Source organism: Larus michahellis, chromosome 9 (genome assembly GCF_964199755.1).
Source record: "Larus michahellis chromosome 9, bLarMic1.1, whole genome shotgun sequence".
Taxonomy (NCBI): domain Eukaryota; kingdom Metazoa; phylum Chordata; class Aves; order Charadriiformes; family Laridae; genus Larus; species Larus michahellis.
The window spans coordinates 50715720-50733579 of NC_133904.1; the positions used below are offsets into that span (position 1 = coordinate 50715720).

The following is a 17860-nucleotide window of genomic DNA, read 5'->3' on the forward strand; positions in this document are numbered from 1 at the left end:
CCGGAAGGGGCGGGCTCGAGGGGCAGCAGCCAATGGGGAGCGGGCGGCGGCACAGGCGCGGTGCGGGGCGGCGGGGCCGGCAGCGGCGGGAGGCGACCGGCGACATGTTCCGCTGCAGCGTGGCCGCTGCTGCGGGGGGGGTGGTGCGTGCCCTGCGCCCCCTCAGCCCCGCACCGCGGGGACGAGCCGCCGCAGGTCAGTCGGGGCCGGCACCGGGGTCAGTCTGCCCCGGTACGGCGGCGGGAGGGCTGGTGGGGCCCTGCCGGTGCGGTAGGCCCGAGTCCGGGCGGGGGCTCTGTGAGGGCGGCGGGAGCGGTCCCCGTAGCTGGCTTCCTTCCACTGGCGGGTCCGGGCGCCCCTTCCCGCGGCCAGGCGAAGCGGCGGCCCGGCTCCCCCTCCCCGCCGGGCCGGTGACCGAGGGGACAGACCGCGGTCGGGAACCGCCGGTTTCCCGAGCTGCAGCTCGCTCGGGGGCTCTCGGCTCCCGTTAGGCGGACAGAGGGCAGCCGTCCTTCGGCTCCGGCGGCGCTGACCGCTGCCGGATGAAGAGGCAATTTGACATAATTAGGCAAAAAAACCGCTTTCGGCAGCGGAACGGGCGCGGGGCCATTGCTCTGCCCTCGGAGCACCGAGGCGCCGGGCGGCTCCGCTCCACCGCCGGAGGAGGCCGGTGGGTGGGAAACGGCGCGGTGGCGGCACGGAGCCGGGGCGCGGGGGGGGGGGGCTCGGCCCCCGGGCACGGGAGGGAAAACTTGTGTGTTTTGGGAACCCGTGGGGTGGCTGGAGCCGTTCGGCAGGTTTGTATCCCTTCGGATGGCCGCGGCTTTGCTGCGGGTTTGTGTCACAAAGGTGCGCGTTTGGGCAAAGGGGTTCAGCAGGTTGGTGTCGGGGGAGGAGGGTGTTCCCTGCGCGGTGGGAACGAGCTCTGCAGCCGAGCTGGGAACGGCGCTCGGAGCCATCACCGCCACCGCTCCATTTAGAGACCTAATTGGGACAGGCGGGAGTCTGTAATTAAATTGTAGTAAAAAAAAAAAAAAAAACCTCCCCGTTATATAGCTGTTCGGCTAGATGCGCTCTTTGCCTGGCTGGCATGCTGGTAATGCGCTCACCTGGGTTGGCAAGCCCTGCTGCTCCTTTTCATTTGGGATCCCCCTTCTGTCAGCAGAAGCCTCTTTCTGCTCATAGTTTACCTTGGTGGAATAATCAGCGTTGGCAAAGGGCCTGTTTGCTGGTATAACTGTACCTACCGCTCGCCCTAACCAGGTTACGCTAGCCTCTGCTCGCGCGTGGCCGAGCAAAGTGCATCTGTAGACCTCCGCCGAGAGAAGGGTGTAAGCACAGTGAACGTGCAGTACGCGCATCTGTGATGTGCTCTGCCAGCGATATATAGCTCGAAGGCTCCTTCAGCTGGAGACAGGCTTTCTAGCTTCCCAGTAGATGTTTCTGCTGTTAATTTGTTCAGTTAGTCTTTGATCTTACAGATGTTTTTGGTTTCCACAGCTGCCTGGAGCCGTTTGTTGTGGCAGAGAATAATATACTGCAGTCACTCAGATGTGGTACCGGGCGTTTCAAACAAGTAGCTTGTTTACTTGGTTTCAGAAATTACTTGGTCTCTAAATTTCAAAACATAACTCTGTATTGACAGTTTTCTTGTGTTTTTTCTCTAATAAATTGTGTTCCTTAGGCAACTTGTTACAGCGCTGGAATGTTCCCATAAAACTGCAGATGAGCAGACAAGTGGCTAGCTCTGGTGTGCCCGGGGGCAAAGGCGATAGTTCTGTTTTTGTCCTTATTGTGGGCTTGTCAACATTGGGAGCGGGTGTCTATGTAAGTAGAAAGGTAGCTCACGGAAAGAAGCTGCAATACATCTCTCCTGTCAAGTGTTCGCTGTACTTCAGCTAATTCTACTTAGCTTTTTATCTCTGTAGCTATTTCATCCTTCAGAAAACTTCACGGGGAGCTAACTGAGCTGGCTGGAAATTAACTTTATGATAATTATTTTTTTACTGTAATTTCAGTTACTTTTAAATATTTTTTTTACTATAAAGGCACTGTTTTTTTACATTCTATGATCAACCATGGTTCTGTCCGTTGTCTTGTATGTGATAGTAGCCTATAGTTCAGGGGCAGTTTTATGGCATATACTTTTCATACCAACGTAAACCATTCTTTGCCAAATCTCAGTTCAGAGCATCAGTGTTCAGCTTGTGTAAGTACACCAAAGCAACCCAAAAGCGGTGAGCGCACATTTGTGTCCTTCTCAAAAGATTCAAAAGAATAAAGCTTTTCAGCCCAACTTAGAGAGTAAATTACATTCAGGCAGCTGAAGAGCAGCCGCGTTACCTAGGAGTGGAAGGGTCCAAAGTTTACATCACACAAATCTTTGTTTCAAAATTCGTTCTCTTAGAGGATCATATTAATTAAAAGTTCTAAGTCCTGATTTTCTCCTAATGAAACTCTTCGCATGCAGAAGGCTCCTGGGAAATAAAAAAAAATAAAATATCAAAATGGTGCACGGAGGAAAAGTCTTTTCCTGTTCCCTTTACCTTCTTGTGCCTTTTGTGACAAACAAGGTAACTGAAATTACAAAGGACGTTCTGCTTTTCCCAAGATCTGTTTAATCAAGAATCCTTCTTAATAGTCCGCTCTTTCCCTCTCTTCTCTTTCATTGCCTGTCTTCACCTACAGTTTTGCAATGCCATCATCTAAGATGCCCTTCTAGATCACTGACGTCTTCAGGTGTTCCTGGCAAAGCTGGCAGCAACCTATTGTTATACTTAATTGTAGGAGGAACAGTCACTGGGACTGGAGCTTATGTAAGATGCTTAAATAAATGTGTTTTAATTGGGTGAGAGGGCGGGGGGAGGGTACCGTTCTGTATGTCACGCCAAGTTCGCCATTAACTTAACTGTCTTTGTGCCTCCTGGCCTCAGACACTTAATGTCAGGGAACGTTGACAAATAATTTAAACTTACAAATTTGATATTCTCAGTGTAGTTCTTAGTGTGAAAAAAAATTGCTTTGGAATTAAATTTTCTATATTAGATTAATCTAAAACCAGAACTGGCCATCTTCGATTTGTAACCATCAGAAAGGCACAAATTAACACGTCCATTCTGATACCAGTAATGTTGGCATACAGGAAAAGCAGATAATCAACTAAATATAAGCATTCTAGAGAAAAGAAAACTCGTCTGTGATTTCTTCAGAGAAGAGGATGGAAATATCACTCTGATCTGGCAAAATACACAGCTGTATTTCTGACTAGAAAGAACTTGGCATTGTCCTTTGGGAAAAGTTTATCCTGAAGACCTGATTTGGAATTTTGCATGTATATAATGGTCATTTTGTTTTTTCTAAGGGATCAGATTTAATTTGCTAGATGTTGCCCTTCAGACTGGCTTAAAAAATTCATGGTTCTGCTTGCAAAAGCAGAGGTAGTTTTGTTAACCTTGACTTTTATATGCTTAAGCAAAAGGCTTTGAAAATATCTTCTTTCATTTCAGCACTGATGAGTTCCTGTTTTCTGCTATTTTTGACATTGTTTCAGTTCCCTGGATATGCTTTTGTCTGCCTGTGCTCGTTTCTGTGCCTGGCATTACATTCCTCAGTTCTCGTTTGAGACTATTTGCGATGTCGGAAAACACCTTTTTGTGGAGACTGGAAAAATGCAAAATGTCTAGGGAGTAAAAGAGATTTCAGTTCCCCAGAGGAATTAACTTTTGTTCAGACATAGTTTGGATGTCATAACACTCGGTTAGCTAACAGTAAGCGGTTTGGCATCAGCTGCAGCATTACCTGTTGTGCCTTTACATTTAAGAGGCTTTTATTTCTTGCTGGAAATGTTCCAGTTTTAATATTCTTCCACAACTCAAAATCCAGTAATTGGATAGGCAGTTGTTTCAGACTGTCTTGATAGGGTTTTTTTCTCTTTTATAAGAAAGTTAATGTTGTGCACACGTGATATGGATTACCAGCAAGGCTAGGTTTTGCCTTTAAAAAATTGCTTGCTTCCCTCTCATTTGTTAATTGGGGGAAAATATCATGCTGTGACCTGCTTCCAGCGGTCTCGTTGTCTTTTGCTCCTCTACATTTCGTGTTAACTTCCAAGAAAAATTGGTAGTCTTAAAAGACGTTCCCTCCTTGTCCGCACCACCAAATTGTATCCCCAGAACACGCAGACTGTGCTTATACTGTTTAACAGACAAATAGCCGGAAGGTCGGCGTTCGGACACGGGAATCTCTTCCAGCTGAAGGCAGTTACCTAGAAGAGCCACGTTCCCGTGTCCGAGGAGCGCTGCTAACATCAGTGATGTTACCGCTGCTACCACCCTGCCTGTAACATCTGGCCCAAGGAGAGCCAGTGCGGTTGTTTACTTGTTCTCTCCAGCTGCTCTAGGTTTTTGAAGCTGGGATTTGCTTTTTGCCGTGAATTTGTCTTCCTTTTCTGCAGCCTTGTGTTAGGCCTTGGCGCACGGCACAGCTTGCAAATAGCCTTTTGGGGTTTGTTTGACTGCATTCGCTTTGTTGGACCTGGTTCCTCTTGAAAGAGGTCTGCAGCCCAAAGGCCAAACACCTGCAGAAAGGTTGATGCTTGCTTATGGAAAGCAACCAGGCCACTGAGATCCATCATATGGAGAGCAGATAATTTTCTGAGTGTGTTCCTCTGGTAGCTATGCATACGTACCTTTATGGGCACTTTTTTCAGTGAGGTATGTTTTGATCTGTGTGCTTTAATTGAAAGCAGACGGCTTTTCTGAGCAAGCAGGATAGACAAAAGCCTGTCGAGGGGGAGAAGCAGAATGGTGCCTTGATGCTGTAAGATATGCAAGGTAAAAATCTCCTTGTCTCTCTCCAGGTATACAGATCATTGAGAGAAAACAAAGAGCGATTCACCAGCCGTGTCACAACAATAACTGCGCGATCTCAAGACAGTGAATCGTCTCCTGGTGGGTACTAGCCTGCTAGTTCTAGGTTTGGGCCTGTTTTTTGTAAGCTGTGAACTTGAGACCTCTAAAACAAATGGAACAGAGCCTTTCTGAAAACACAGGTTAGCATAAGCTGCGCCTTCACAGCATTGTCAATTCCCGGCGCATTCTGTTGTTTGTGAGCTCCCATGTCTTCCCCGCACAGAAGATGGTGCTAGCTTTCCATGACCCAGAGCAAGGCTCTGTTTTACAGATAATCGTGAGGATAAAGTAGGTTATCTCTCAGGGCTCCTTCCTGCCGTTTATGCCTTCTGTGATAAACAGAGAAAAGAGTTGGCCCCGCTTTTGGTTTTTACCCTTACGCAGTCTGGCAGAGACACTGTGATTCCAAAGGGATGATATGGTCTGCCAGCACAAAATCCTGTCCCGTGCATAGTGGGCTGGGCCTGCAAGAAGTATCGTGCTTGGGCTACCATGTAGAGGGAGGAATTGGGACAATTAGTGAGGCTCTTGATGATGCTTTGTGGGCTCTGTGTGGACCACAGACCTTGAAGGTATCTTTTAAATGTGCGAGATCTCAAGCTGCTGTGTCCGAAGCGTTGAGGTTGATACACTTCCTACTGACAGTGGCTTTAGGTGATAGAGGATAGGGTGCGTTATGTCGCTCTACTAGGAAACCAACAGAAAGAACATCCTGCAGACAGGACAGCAAACGGCTTGGTTTGAGGGAGAGGATAACACGTGTTTGTCAGGGTTGAGGCTGGAGAGCAGAGAGTAAGAGCCTCAATGCTGAAGCCGAGGTCTTGGTAAGTCGACATTTCTGGAGAGTCGGTCCCTTTAGAGCGGAGGTAATCCTGTGGTCTCCCTGAGTCAGCTCGGAGCCGCAGCTTCCCAACTGCGATATCCTTGGTAGCCTGTGCTTCGCCGAGTAAGTCAGTGTCTTCTCTTCCAGGTACGGATGCTGCTTCTCGGGGCACAAGAGGTGAGTCTTGATGGTAATATTTAACTGACTGTTTTATTCCTACATACGGTTTAACCATGTGTTGCTTAGAAACAGGACCTCCATGTGGGAGGAAGTGCATTCTGGTAGGGACCCGAAGGCTGGCCTCCTTTCAGAATACAATTACAGAAAAATTTGCCTTGGCATTTTAGGGAACTTTACTTTCTTATAAACCATTCTCTGAATGGCCAGTGCAGAGTTTTGGTCTTGCTCACAAGTTGATTTGTGTTCTTAAAGATGACATGCAGCTAGATCGAACACTTTGCAGTTTGTATTTTCCAAATATAACTTTGAAAATTGTTTTCTGGTTTGAATGACACCCAGGCCATATCTCTTCTCCTGGTGCTTGAATAATCTTTTGGCTAAGTCCCTCTTGCTAGCTTAGCAAACTGGCACTTGCTGTAAAACCCAAATGTTGGACCTCTAGTGCAGTGTTTGGCCAGAATAGAGGCCAAACATGTTTTTGCTATCCTGAATCTACTGTACGGAGTGTGTCCTGATGTCACACGAAGCTTCTGAAATTGTGTATTGAATGCGGGAAGTGAACTTTGTGGGTCTTTGATTTTGCAACCACATCACCCAGCTGTGCAAATGTAAGCAGCATTCTTTCCTATTCCAAAACTCTGCCATTGCCAAGGAGCTCAGCTGTGCAGATCTAGCTTACAAAAATTAACTTGCTGAAATCTGACAGTTTGATGTATGCAGGGAGCCAGCTTTGAGTGAAGCAGCAGCATAGTTCTTTATACTGGGATGGAAGGGAAGGGGAAGAGAAGGTATTCGAAGGGCAATTTGCCAAAGGAGGTCTGTATGTGACAGGCATCTGGTGCCATACTCTGTTCCTTGGGGCTGGGCTGTTTTCCCTGCTGAGTTTGCAGTAAGCTGTCCGGTCTGTCACCTGCAGCTCCGGGGGCTCGCCCTGAGGTCCCGTCTCACGTTCCTTTCCTGCTGATCGGTGGAGGAACTGCTGCTTTTGCTGCTGCCAGATCCATTCGGGCTCGCGACCCTGGTGCCCGGGTAAGAGATGCCCTGTTCTGGAGCAGAGCTGTGCGGATGGCTGAGTACTGTGCTTGCTTCAGAGCCTCTGTTGTGTGTTTTGCCATTTGCCTGCCATTGGTACAGCTGATGTGTTTAATGACCGATTAAAGGTGCTGATTGTGTCTGAAGATCCTGCCCTGCCCTATATGCGTCCACCTCTTTCCAAAGAACTATGGTTTTCAGATGATCCAAAAGTGACAGAGACTCTGCGGTTCAAACAGTGGAATGGCAAGGAGAGGAGGTATGTGTCACTTACGGGTAGCAAGGATGAAGGAGGTGTTTAAGGAAAAGTTGACCATGATCAAACTGCTCTCGTGAGAGAGCCACTGCAGAGCTATGAAGGACCCGAGTGCTGTGTGGACAAACCGCTGGGTAGATTTTTGTGTTTGCCTGCTCCGGAGAGAGCCCTGGGGTGCGTGTGTGTCTGCGTGCGTTGTCGCTGGGCTGATGGAAGAGGGGACGGAGCAGTGCATGCTGTGTGCAGAGCCCGTGTGGTGGTCTGCGCTGGAGCAGCTGACTGACTACCCTGTGGCGTCCGCGAGCCTCCCTGACGTAGACTGCAGACTGGTGAAGCCTGGCTTCCCAGAGATGCTGAGATGTTACAGACAGGTCAGTCGAGCACTAAGAGCAGACCGAAAGGTGTGGCAGCGCTGGCAGTTGTCAAGAGTGCTGTTTTGCACATGTGAGTTAGCTCAGTACTTAATACCTCATGAGTCTTGCTGTGATTGCCTCAGACATGCACCACCGCTGGCAGAAATCCTGTGAAAGAAGTTGATAGCAAAGGTGAGGGTTTAAAGTAGAGCTCCAGGGACCCTGGATCATATTGGATTCTTGTGACTTTTGTGATAAAGCCTTACTGTTCTAAACCCTTGAACTTCAACAGTGTGAAGACCTTAATTTTTAAAAATAGGTAAATAAGAATTCTGGAGCTCGTTATGGATGCATAGAGTTATCTTTGTATCATTGGTAACTGCTGAATAGCTGGTATCGCGGAGAGAGTGGAACCCGTTTGATAATGGAGCTTTTTTCAGTATATATTTCCAGCCACCGTCGTTCTATGTGCCTGTTCGTGATCTGCCTTTCGTCGAAAATGGTGGAGTAGCAGTTCTCTGTGGCAAGAAGGTGGGTACAGCACTCGCTGTTGTTCTGGCGTCATACGCTTCTTCCCAAGCAGAGCCTGTGCTCTAAGCTGAAGCTAAACAGCTGTAGCTGGTGGTGTGGAGGGTTGGCTGAGGAGGAAGGAGAGCGTGTGCAAGTTTGGGAAAAGTGTATATGATGAACTAGGCTATGTATCGGTCGGAGGGTGAGGTAAGGAGAGTAAAATGATCCAAGTAATGGGTTATAATATGAGCAAAAGCATGGTGCAGAAGCAGCAGGAAGGTGGAAAAGTTTATGTGAGGCTTCTAATATATTTTCTTCCTCAGTTTTTATATGTTTCTGAAATAAAATTTAAGTGACTCCTCTTACTGCTGAGCTGCACTTGGTGTCTGAGTCCATTTCTCAGACTCAGATCCTGGGAAGATCAGCCTGATCTATGATGGTTGCCAAAGATGTTTTCTTAATTCCTACTTCCAGTCTTCTCCTTTCCCCACTCCTGCCCCCCCTAAACTTAAAGGTGGCAGAATGTTACTTCCAAGTGTGCTTCTCTAATGACTAGTCTGTGCAGTTGAACTCAAATGGCCTACAGCACATGGAAGCTTGAGCTCTCCTGCTTGTTTAATTTTGCAGGTTGTGCATATGGATGTTAGAGGCAACACAGTGAAACTCAATGATGGTACCCAGATATCCTATGACAAATGTCTAATTGCCACTGGTAAGTTTTTGGGTTTTTTCCTCTTTGTTCTTCGTCTTGTGACAGCCTTTTTATTTCAGTGGCATTTATTTGACAAGAAAGTTTCCACAGTATGCGTCAGACACTTGGCAGAGCAGTCACATGAAGGACAGTCATACAGACAACCACGCCACTGGGTTTTTCACCTCCCTCACATCAGCCAGCTTCTCTGGGACGTTCAAAGTTTTGCCCTGTGCAAATCAGCAGGGAAGGAGGAAAAGGTGACTTCCCCAGTAGCCCAGCAAGGAGCTCCTGCCTAGGCCAGCCTCTTCAAATCCTGCCTGCAGCAGCAGCGAGCAGAACAACCGGCTCTTGCTTGGGCAGAGCACTGCTGCAGCACCTAACGCTGGGAGTTGTGCAGCCCCCTGTGGATAAAGTGGAGCTGGCTGTCTCCAGTCAGCGGAGCAAGGTGTGAAGTGTTAGGTCTTTTTGCCCTGGGTGGCGGTTGGGTCACCTACTGCTCACACAGAAGGTCTTTCATGTTAAAAACCCAGACAGCAACAGGAAATAGAGCATAACAGTTTGCAAAGCACAGTCCGGATCACAGCTTTGCGTTGTGTGGGTAGCCAGTGGCATGGCCATGGTATCATTAGGCTCTCTTTCTGCCCTTGTCCTCAGGTGGTTCTCCAAGGAACTTACCCGCCATTGAAAGAGCAGGAAAAGATGTACAACAAAGGCTGACGCTGTTCCGAAAGGTAATCTCCAGGTGCTGCTAGTCCTGGGGTGAGGCTGAAAAAAAATCAGAGCCACTACCACTATTTTCAGCTTTTTAACTCTTCTGCTTTGGGCCCAGGACAGCCTTGCCTTGGCAGCTGCTTCCCCCAGCTGGTAACGAGGAGTCCATTTGCTATTTATTCCTTTTCCCCAGGCAGGTAAACAGGGTAGAGTCTGCTAGGCCGTTCTTCTGCTTGCCTCAGGCCTGAGAGCTGTAATAATGTGTGATTTTTTTTTTTATTATTTTTTTTTTTTTTAGTTTCCCTCCTGTATGACTTTGCTGCGCCTTCCAGGCCTTTTAAAAACAGGAGCAATGTAAGCTCTGCGAGTCCGTTTGGACTGTAGGCAGGGTGTGCCTTCAGGACCACGAGCAGCCGCAGGAAGCTAGCGTAGTGCTCCGGCCCGACACACTTCTGGAGTAAGTGTATGCCGCAGTTCGGCAGCACACGGGCGAGAGGTTGGCCTTTGGCCTGAGCCAGGACAGAGACTACTCTCATGCTCCGAAATTTTAGCTGAGTGTGAAGTTGAGTGTTCATCTTAGCTCTCGGATTGGCTTCGATAGTTTTTCTGATGAACCAATAAGCTGATATCCATGCCTTCTTCCTGGCATTTCTTCACCTTCATCCTGTGCCTTGGGACAAAGTGAATAAAAGACGTGGAAGTCAGTCAATGGTCTTCTGGGTTTTTTTGCTGCAGAGTTGCTTTTTATTGACATACTACACTTGCTTGAAAGCATGGGATTTAGAACAGGCATGCAGCCTTCTGCTTGGTCTAGTTCAGGGAATGACCCAGGAATAGGAAGCCTTATGGGACCTTTCTGTTCTGTGCCGGGCTTCCCCTAAGGTCTGGCCCGCTCAGCTGCGGGAGGGGACAGATGGGTGATGCGAGCTGTGCCATCCTTGTAGTACTGTGTGGATGTGCTGCAGTACCTCTGTGTCTAGAAATTTCATTGTCATTTTTCTTGAAAGTTAGGGGAAACTGCAGGACTCTGAGGTTGCCTGGACAGGGCAAAGTTTGCACAAACATTAGGAAGCCTCAGAGTTTTGTCTGTGCAATAGACAAACAAGAGGAAGGAGCAACAGGTTTCCCTTTCTAAGCTGGAGAGAGACTTGCTTTTATTTCAAAGGGAGAAATTGGAGAAAAATATGCCTGCCATTCCTCTTTGAGGATATTTAAAATGAGAATAAATCTTCTTTCAGATTGAGGACTTCAAAAGCCTGGAGAAGATTTCAAGAGAAGTCAAGTCCATCACGATTATTGGTGGTGGTTTCCTCGGCAGTGAGCTGGCCTGTGCTCTGGGAAGAAGAGGTAAGTGTGCTTCTGCAGGCAGCTGGTCTTCAGCTGGCACCTTGACAGAAGCGATAGACATTGACTGTAAGCAGCCGGGCATTAGAAACGTCCTTTTCATTCCCCGACTGCTGAGTGTTTGCACAACCTGTGGTTTGCCTGAAGTAACCTTAATGCACGTGTGTTTTGTTGTCTGTGTGGCCTGACCTGATTTTCCATTTTCCCTCTCGTTAGCTGTCAAACAGCCCCTGACCACAAAGGTTTCTGTGAGCTGGGGCCTCTGGAAGCTCTGCAGTTGCTCTGCATGTTGCAAAGTCATTCCACCTTGGAAAAAGTTATATTTGCTCTCTTGACGCTAAAAGCCACCCTAAAATGATTATGCCAAAGAGGTGGTGAACCACTGGATTCTTACTGTCAAGGGTGCGCAGCTTTTTGAGTAGTGTCTTTATGATAATTTTTTTAATAAGAGAAGTTTTAAGTAAAATACTTAGTATTTTGGGGAAAAGCCTGCTGTCTGATATCCTAGAGTTTGCAGGTGTGTGTGAAACAGCGGACAGTCACTTTGTGACTCCTGTGGAAAATCTGGGAGCCAGAACTCCGAGTTTTGGAAACTTCTGTCAAGCTCCTTGTGTAAAGTAAAGCATATGCTTGTGTCCTGAAGTCTGTGCTGCTGCTCTTCATCCCTGGTTGTAAGAAGCCTGCTCTTTGCTTTCCTTCCAGCACGAACCAGAGGCCTGGAGGTGATTCAGCTCTTTCCAGAGAACGGCAATATGGGCAAAGTCTTGCCTGAATATCTGAGCAACTGGACCACAGAGAAAGTCAGAAGAGGTGAAGCTGCACTTCAGTGCTCCTCCTCGGCGAGAGGCAGAGCTGTGCTGTTTAGGCCAGTGGCTGCTGTAGCTCTTCCTCGTGAAATACAGCTCTCTGCCGCTTGTGACAGTGGAGCCCCAGGAAGACTGGGTCCCTTGCAAGGTGGCCCGGGTGCAGAACAGAACAAGCTGCGGTTCAGGCAGCTTGGGTAGCACAGAGCTGCCGTGAATCTCTGGCTCCTTAGCAGTTCCTCTGGGACAGCCAAGCAAATCTACGTGCTGGTGCCAGTGAGATTTTTCCCTCTGTTCCTGCACAGAATGATCCCTACTGCCATACTTGGAGTTATTTAACGGCCTCTGTAGTCTGGAACCAAAGTTGCCTTACAACAGCTGCCTGTCCTCTTCTGAGTTGCTCTAGCCTCGAATAACGTTACTTCTGACAGCCCAATGCAGTCATCCCAGAGTGACTTTGAGAGAAGGGTCGGGTAGCCCCACACCTTATGCGTACACCTTTGTAAGGCCAGCTGCTCTAGTGTTTAGCTGATAAAGTTGGTAAGGATCTGAGACACCTTTCTTCCGTTTGCCGTATCGAGTGCGGAATCGATTCCTGTGCAGTGGTAGGTGGAGTGGGGAGAGAGGGAGGAGGGCTGTAGTTTGGGCTGCAGATTGCAGGGGCTGATAACCCCCAGGTCTGAGTTACGTTCTGTTGTTATGGAAGTTGCCTTGTCGGACCTCTGGGTCTGGCTGTGACAGAGCAGTCGGTAATTGGATGTCCTTGGTGCCTGAAGACCTGCCTTGGGGAGTTCTTTTGGATGTGACCGTGTCATCATATGAGACTTGTACTTTTGGTTATCATTTAAGTAGCTCTTTCAAACTTTTTAGCCGGGGTTCTTTCTCACGCTTAACTCAAACTGCTGGCACATGCAGCAAAGATAAGGTGGTCCCTCCCTTGGTTCCTCACCTGGCCGCTGCTCTGCCCGCAGCAGCACCAAAGATGCCCCTTCAGCTGAAATCTGTCTGCCCCCGAGCAAGCAGTTATGTTTCCTGTGTTTTTTTCCAGAGGGCGTTAATGTCATGCCTAATGCCGTGGTCAAGTCTGTCTCTGTCTCTGGCAATCGGCTGGTGATTAAACTGAAAGATGGCCGAAAGGTAAATTTAAAAGCAGGGAGAGGGTGAAGTTGGCAGGGGCATTGAGAGGATTAAGATAATAATGACGAATTCCCAAACAGGTGGAGACGGATCATATTGTGGCTGCAGTAGGGCTGGAGCCTAACGTGGAATTAGCAAAGTCAGCTGGGCTGGAGGTGGACTCGGACTTCGGAGGGTTCAGGGTGAACGCGGAGCTGCAGGCACGCTCCAATATCTGGGTGGTGAGTACGTGCAGAGGAGTTTCCCGTCTGCTGGTTATGCTGATGCCGTCAGAATACACACGCTTATGGGGGCTGGGAGACCTTGATTAGGTGAATGGGGCAAAAAATAGCAAGTAACGAGACCAATTGTAGTGCAGATCCTGCCGGCAGCCGTGGAGTCTGTTCATGCACCACGGCACGCTTCGTTGCTGTGGTAACGACTCTGCGAGTTTTTGAATATTTATGCTGTGTAAGAGGAGTTGGGGTAACCTAAAGATAGCACGGATTACTCTGTTGCGTAAGAGTCCCTTTGGTGGGAGTCGAGACTTGGATTCCTCTGGAAAAATATACCTGATGCCGTCTTATTTTTCCAAAGATCAGTGAAAAGTGCTGAGAAACTGGGACTTTTGTAGCCTGGGGAAGTGGGAAAAGGCAGTGGGGGTGTTTGGGGTTTGTCAGAAAAACTCAGTTCGTAGTTCCGCTTTGTTCTCTTCCCAAAGCCTTTTTTGTTTGTGCATTAATTTAAGCTTTCGGTGTCAATGTTCAGTCCTCACAGAATGGTTCTTGTTAAGGCAGGGGATGCTGCTTGCTTCTATGATATCAAACTAGGCAGGAGACGTGTAGAGCACCATGACCACGCTGTCGTGAGCGGAAGACTAGCCGGAGAAAACATGACAGGAGCTGCAAAGCCCTACTGGCATCAGTCCATGTTCTGGTAACGTTGATTCCTTCTTTTGCCATTTCTTATTTGGCCACGGGGCAGGAGCTGTGACAAGATACACCTTGTAGAGGTTTCTGTTTCCAGAGTGTAGTGAAATTACTTCAGCAAATACCTTGTATGGCTTGTCCCCAGAAGCTCAGGGAATGGGAGGGCATTTGAGCGTCCGCTGCTCTGCCCTGACCTCTCTGAAATGTTTTTCCTTCCTGCAGGATCCCAGTTTCTCCCTGAGTCCTGCTCAGTGAAGGAAGCAGCAATAAAGAGCAGCCTCTTTCCTCAGAGGTGGCTAATTTACAGGCTGGGCTTAGCAACAGCTTTTCTGTTGCAATTATCTGAAGCTCCCCAGTGCAATCTGTTGGTTTCAGTTGTGTTGCACCTCTGCTGATTAGCCGAACTGACGCTTTAGTAGCGATACATCCCTGCATCCAGGAGTGTACGTGGAAGTTTGTTGTTTTCCAGAGAGGGGTATCAAGAAAAGAGACAGTTCTGCTGTATCTCTGAAGCTCTTCTTAAAACAAAACACAAAATCCGCCAAACAAACAAAAAATAACACCCCAAAAAAATATCCCAAGGCCTGTTAGCTCAAGATCAGAAATGCAAAGGTAGCAGGAATTTTAACTATAGGGGAAAGGAGTTTTACTTTTCTTGGAGAAACCCCCTCAAAAATAGTTCTTTACGACTTGCTGTCATTTACCTGGACGCTTGGTCTATACTGCACGGGCTCTGGGCCCAGAAGAGGGTCCTCATGTCACTTCTAAACGAGGAGACAGAAGCATCCATTCTCATGGTGCGCTTTCGTCAGGACGCTCTGGCGGTGGCACAGATGCGGGCAGTCGGGGCACGGGGAGTTGCGGTCTCGTGTCTTGCTGACAGGTGTTAACTCGGGGGTTTGCCGGCCCTCACCGAGTGAGACTTCCTTCTCCCGTGCTAAAAAGCTGGCAAACGGCAAGAGCTCCTCTTGCGTTTTTCCAGGATGTTCAGGATCCCTCCTGAGCTCTGACTGACCCACTGCTGGGTGCTGGCTCTGCTCACCTGGCATGTTGCCGGTACTCCTTCCAGTAACCCCAGTCTGTGCTGGAGGATTCTGGCCAAAAAGGTAGCGCTGTACGTACAGAGACAGCCAGACTGGTTTGTGGGATGCATTTATTGCCTCAGCATAGTTGGGAACACTTTAGACACATTGTACTTACTGGGCCCCAAACCACACCTGCTTTGACTCCTATGAGCACCCCCGTTCAAATTCAGCTGCTGCTCGGTTCAAGGAGGTGTTACAGTGTGTGGTCTTCTCTTTAACATTCCTTCAATGCTTTTTCTGAAATATACGCTAAATAATTGTCTGTGCTGCAAAGTCTAGTACTTGTAACTCGGCACTGCCAGGAGTTTGGTCAAATGGTCTTGCCAGGACCCAGAGGAACGCTTGCTTCTGTCCCAGCTCTGTCTCCTCGGCCCGTTCCTGCTAAGGAGGCACACAGAAGATTTGTCCAAGTCCCTGCTAACTGCGTCCTGATCCTCACATTTGAGTGCTGAGGTCAGATGGGTGACTTCCTAAAGGGTCGAGATATATGCAGCTCTTGGAAGCCACCCAGCTTCCTTCAAGGGAGCAGGCCTTAAGTATTTAAAGTTTTTGTTCATTGAACTGGTTTCTTCAGAAACTGATGGCCTTGGACATGCTGTGTCGTCACCCCTTGTTCCACCCTAATGCATGCAGAAGAGACTGATGCGTGTCGTTTCTCCTGTGTACCACGCTCTGTCTCGCACAACACCGTCTGTAAGGATTCGGGGCTGGAATTGCCTTGTATTTGTCTCACTAATGCTACAAATGATTATTTTATTTTTTTTCCACTTCATTTCTAGGAGCGATCTGGGCCCTAATGTAGGGTACGAAGCCATTGGCCTTGTTGACAGTAGTTTGCCAACAGTAGGAGTCTTTGCTAAAGCAACAGCAAAAGACACACCGAAAAGTGCAACGGAGCAATCAGGTAGGGCTGTGGTCGTGCCTGGGGGCTGTCTGCGTGCGTGGAGGCTTCTGTGTCTCGCTCCGTGTGGTGGCCGCGGCATCAGTCTCATCTCAGCGTAGAGCGCTAGGAGACACCAGTCTGTTCGCCTCTTTTCTAGACCAAGCTTTAAAGGCTGGTTTTGATGTTAAAATGTGATTAAAACATAACATTCCTCCAAGAAGACACCACGTAACTCATTTACCAAAACTAAACCTTTTTTTCCCAGTGAAGCCTAGTTTCCTCCATAGCAATAAAATGATCAGTTTTTGCACAAAAGAGATCGTGTGAGTATAAGAATATTTATCTTGTATGTGCCACCTGGAAGAAATAGACTGTTCTGTCTCTTGCATTTGGTGGTGGAAGTTGGGAATTGTCAGTGTTGTGCTTCACCTTAGGATTGCTTCCTTCCATTGTTGAAACTTAACTATTGCTGGACACGACTCGAAGGAAAACACCTCAGTCTCTTACAGAACCCCTCTCTTTAGTCTGCTTTCACCGTCACAGGCAAATACTGCTGCCTCTTTCTGCACGGGATGTTTGATATCTCTTGTCTTTGCGTTAGGGACGGGCATTCGATCAGAGAGTGAAACGGAAGCAGAAGCCTCGGATGTTCACATCTCCCCAAGCTCTTCACCAACGCCTCAAGTTCCAAAGCAAGGAGAAGATTATGGCAAAGGTGTCATTTTCTACCTCAGGGATAAAGTTGTGGTAGGAATTGTATTATGGAACATCTTCAACAGGATGCCCATTGCTCGAAAGGTCAGTACAGGACTAGGCTGCTGAACAGTGGGGCTTGCTTAGGTGGGGGATTTCTCGGTGGAAAAATCAATCTACCAATTTAAAATAAGTAAATGCAGATGCTCTTTCTGGAGCAGAGCTGTGCAATGTCCAGTGGTAGCCCCGTCTCGCGTGGATTGTGGGAGGTGTCCTTGTGCTCTTCTGCATGTTCAAAAGTTTTACAGAAACAACTTGAATCGGGTTTATCCTTCAAGCCTTGCCTGTACTCACTGCAGACCTGAAATTTCAGCCGTGCAAAGGCAAGAATCACACGTGACTGAGCACCACAGTGAAATGTCCTGGTTTTGTGCTACTTTGTCTAACGTACAAGTGTCTAAAACACTGTCAAACGTCTGTCATCCTAGATACACGGCCACAAAAAGTCAGGGTTAGAAGCAGCCTTGAGTAGGTGCTTAGTCTGTCTCCATCCCCCATAGTCTGTCTCCATCTTCCAAGGTAAGATCAGCTGTACTTAGGTCATTTTTTTAACATCTTTGGAGAATTTCAGTAGTTTAAAGTATAAACGTTATCCCCAGGTGATCTGGCCCAAAATGAACTCAATGTTGGAGGTTTCCCGTGGTACCTAATGCGAAGCTTTCGTGATGCAGTTTAAACCTGTTACTTCTCCCATCCCCGTGAAAGAGAAATCCTGTCCTTCCCTTAGCAGCCCCTTGCCTGAATCAGAGCCAAGTACCTACGGGCTCCTGGGCCTCTCGGTCTCGTTGCCTAAAAGATGGGCTTGCAAGTTTAAGCCCCTTACACTGGCTCCTCTCAGTCAGTGCGCAGAGACTGGCTCATCTTCCCAGAGTTGAGATGAAGCACTTCTCGAGGATACTTGTTGTCCCCAGCTGTAGAGGGAAATCCAGACATCAGAAGCAGGGACAGTGAGGTTGGTTTTAACTCCAGCCATTCCTGTAGCCAGGTGATGCTCCCTGTAAGACTCCCATTAATTTTGGCTGCGGTAAGTACTGGTGTCGTGTCGTGGACTGCCTGAGTTGGTGAGTTGTCACCAGCCCAGTTTCAGAGAGGATCTAAGAAATCCGTCACGTTGGCTGGGGACCGTGCACAGTCTTGCAGCAGCGGCTGTTTCTAGTTCGTGCAGGTTTTAACGCGTTCTTCCTCCCTTCAGATCATCAAGGATGGGGAGGAGCACGATGATCTCAATGAAGTGGCAAAGCTTTTCAACATCCACGAAGACTGAACTCCGGAAAGTGACACTGCGATAGGAGTGAGTAGGGCAGCGGGGGCTGCCAGCTGAGGGCACCCCTTCATCGCGGACAACTTCCTCCAAGAACTTGTGAATATTTCCCCTCACCTAGAGTTCTAATGTTTGCACCAATAAATTCAGATTGTCTAAGTTAAATGCCTTCTTCCTGCACCTGTGCGTTGCCGGTTCTGAAAGGGCAGCGTGCCGC

General features: G+C 48.3%; 1 protein-coding gene across 2 annotated transcripts; it reads left to right on the plus strand.

Annotated features, from left to right (window-relative positions):
* Positions 1–45: 45 nt before the first annotated feature.
* Positions 46–17808, plus strand: AIFM1 (apoptosis inducing factor mitochondria associated 1). Of its 2 annotated transcripts, none has more exons than XM_074599652.1 (17): positions 46–195; positions 2689–2816; positions 4859–4949; positions 5881–5910; positions 6830–6942; positions 7074–7204; positions 7995–8085; positions 8692–8776; positions 9413–9489; positions 10708–10816; positions 11516–11623; positions 12665–12753; positions 12834–12974; positions 13526–13668; positions 15526–15650; positions 16231–16427; positions 17575–17808. In XM_074599652.1, the coding sequence occupies exons 1-17, from the start codon at positions 105–107 to the stop codon at positions 17644–17646; spliced, it is 1821 nt and encodes a 606-aa protein (XP_074455753.1). In that variant the 5' UTR covers positions 46–104; the 3' UTR covers positions 17647–17808. The 2 variants fall into 2 exon arrangements, with proteins under 2 accessions (XP_074455753.1, XP_074455752.1); XM_074599651.1 differs by lacking the exon at positions 2689–2816 and adding an exon at positions 1685–1827 and having other exon boundaries at positions 49–195.
* The last annotated feature ends 52 nt before the right edge of the window (positions 17809–17860 follow it).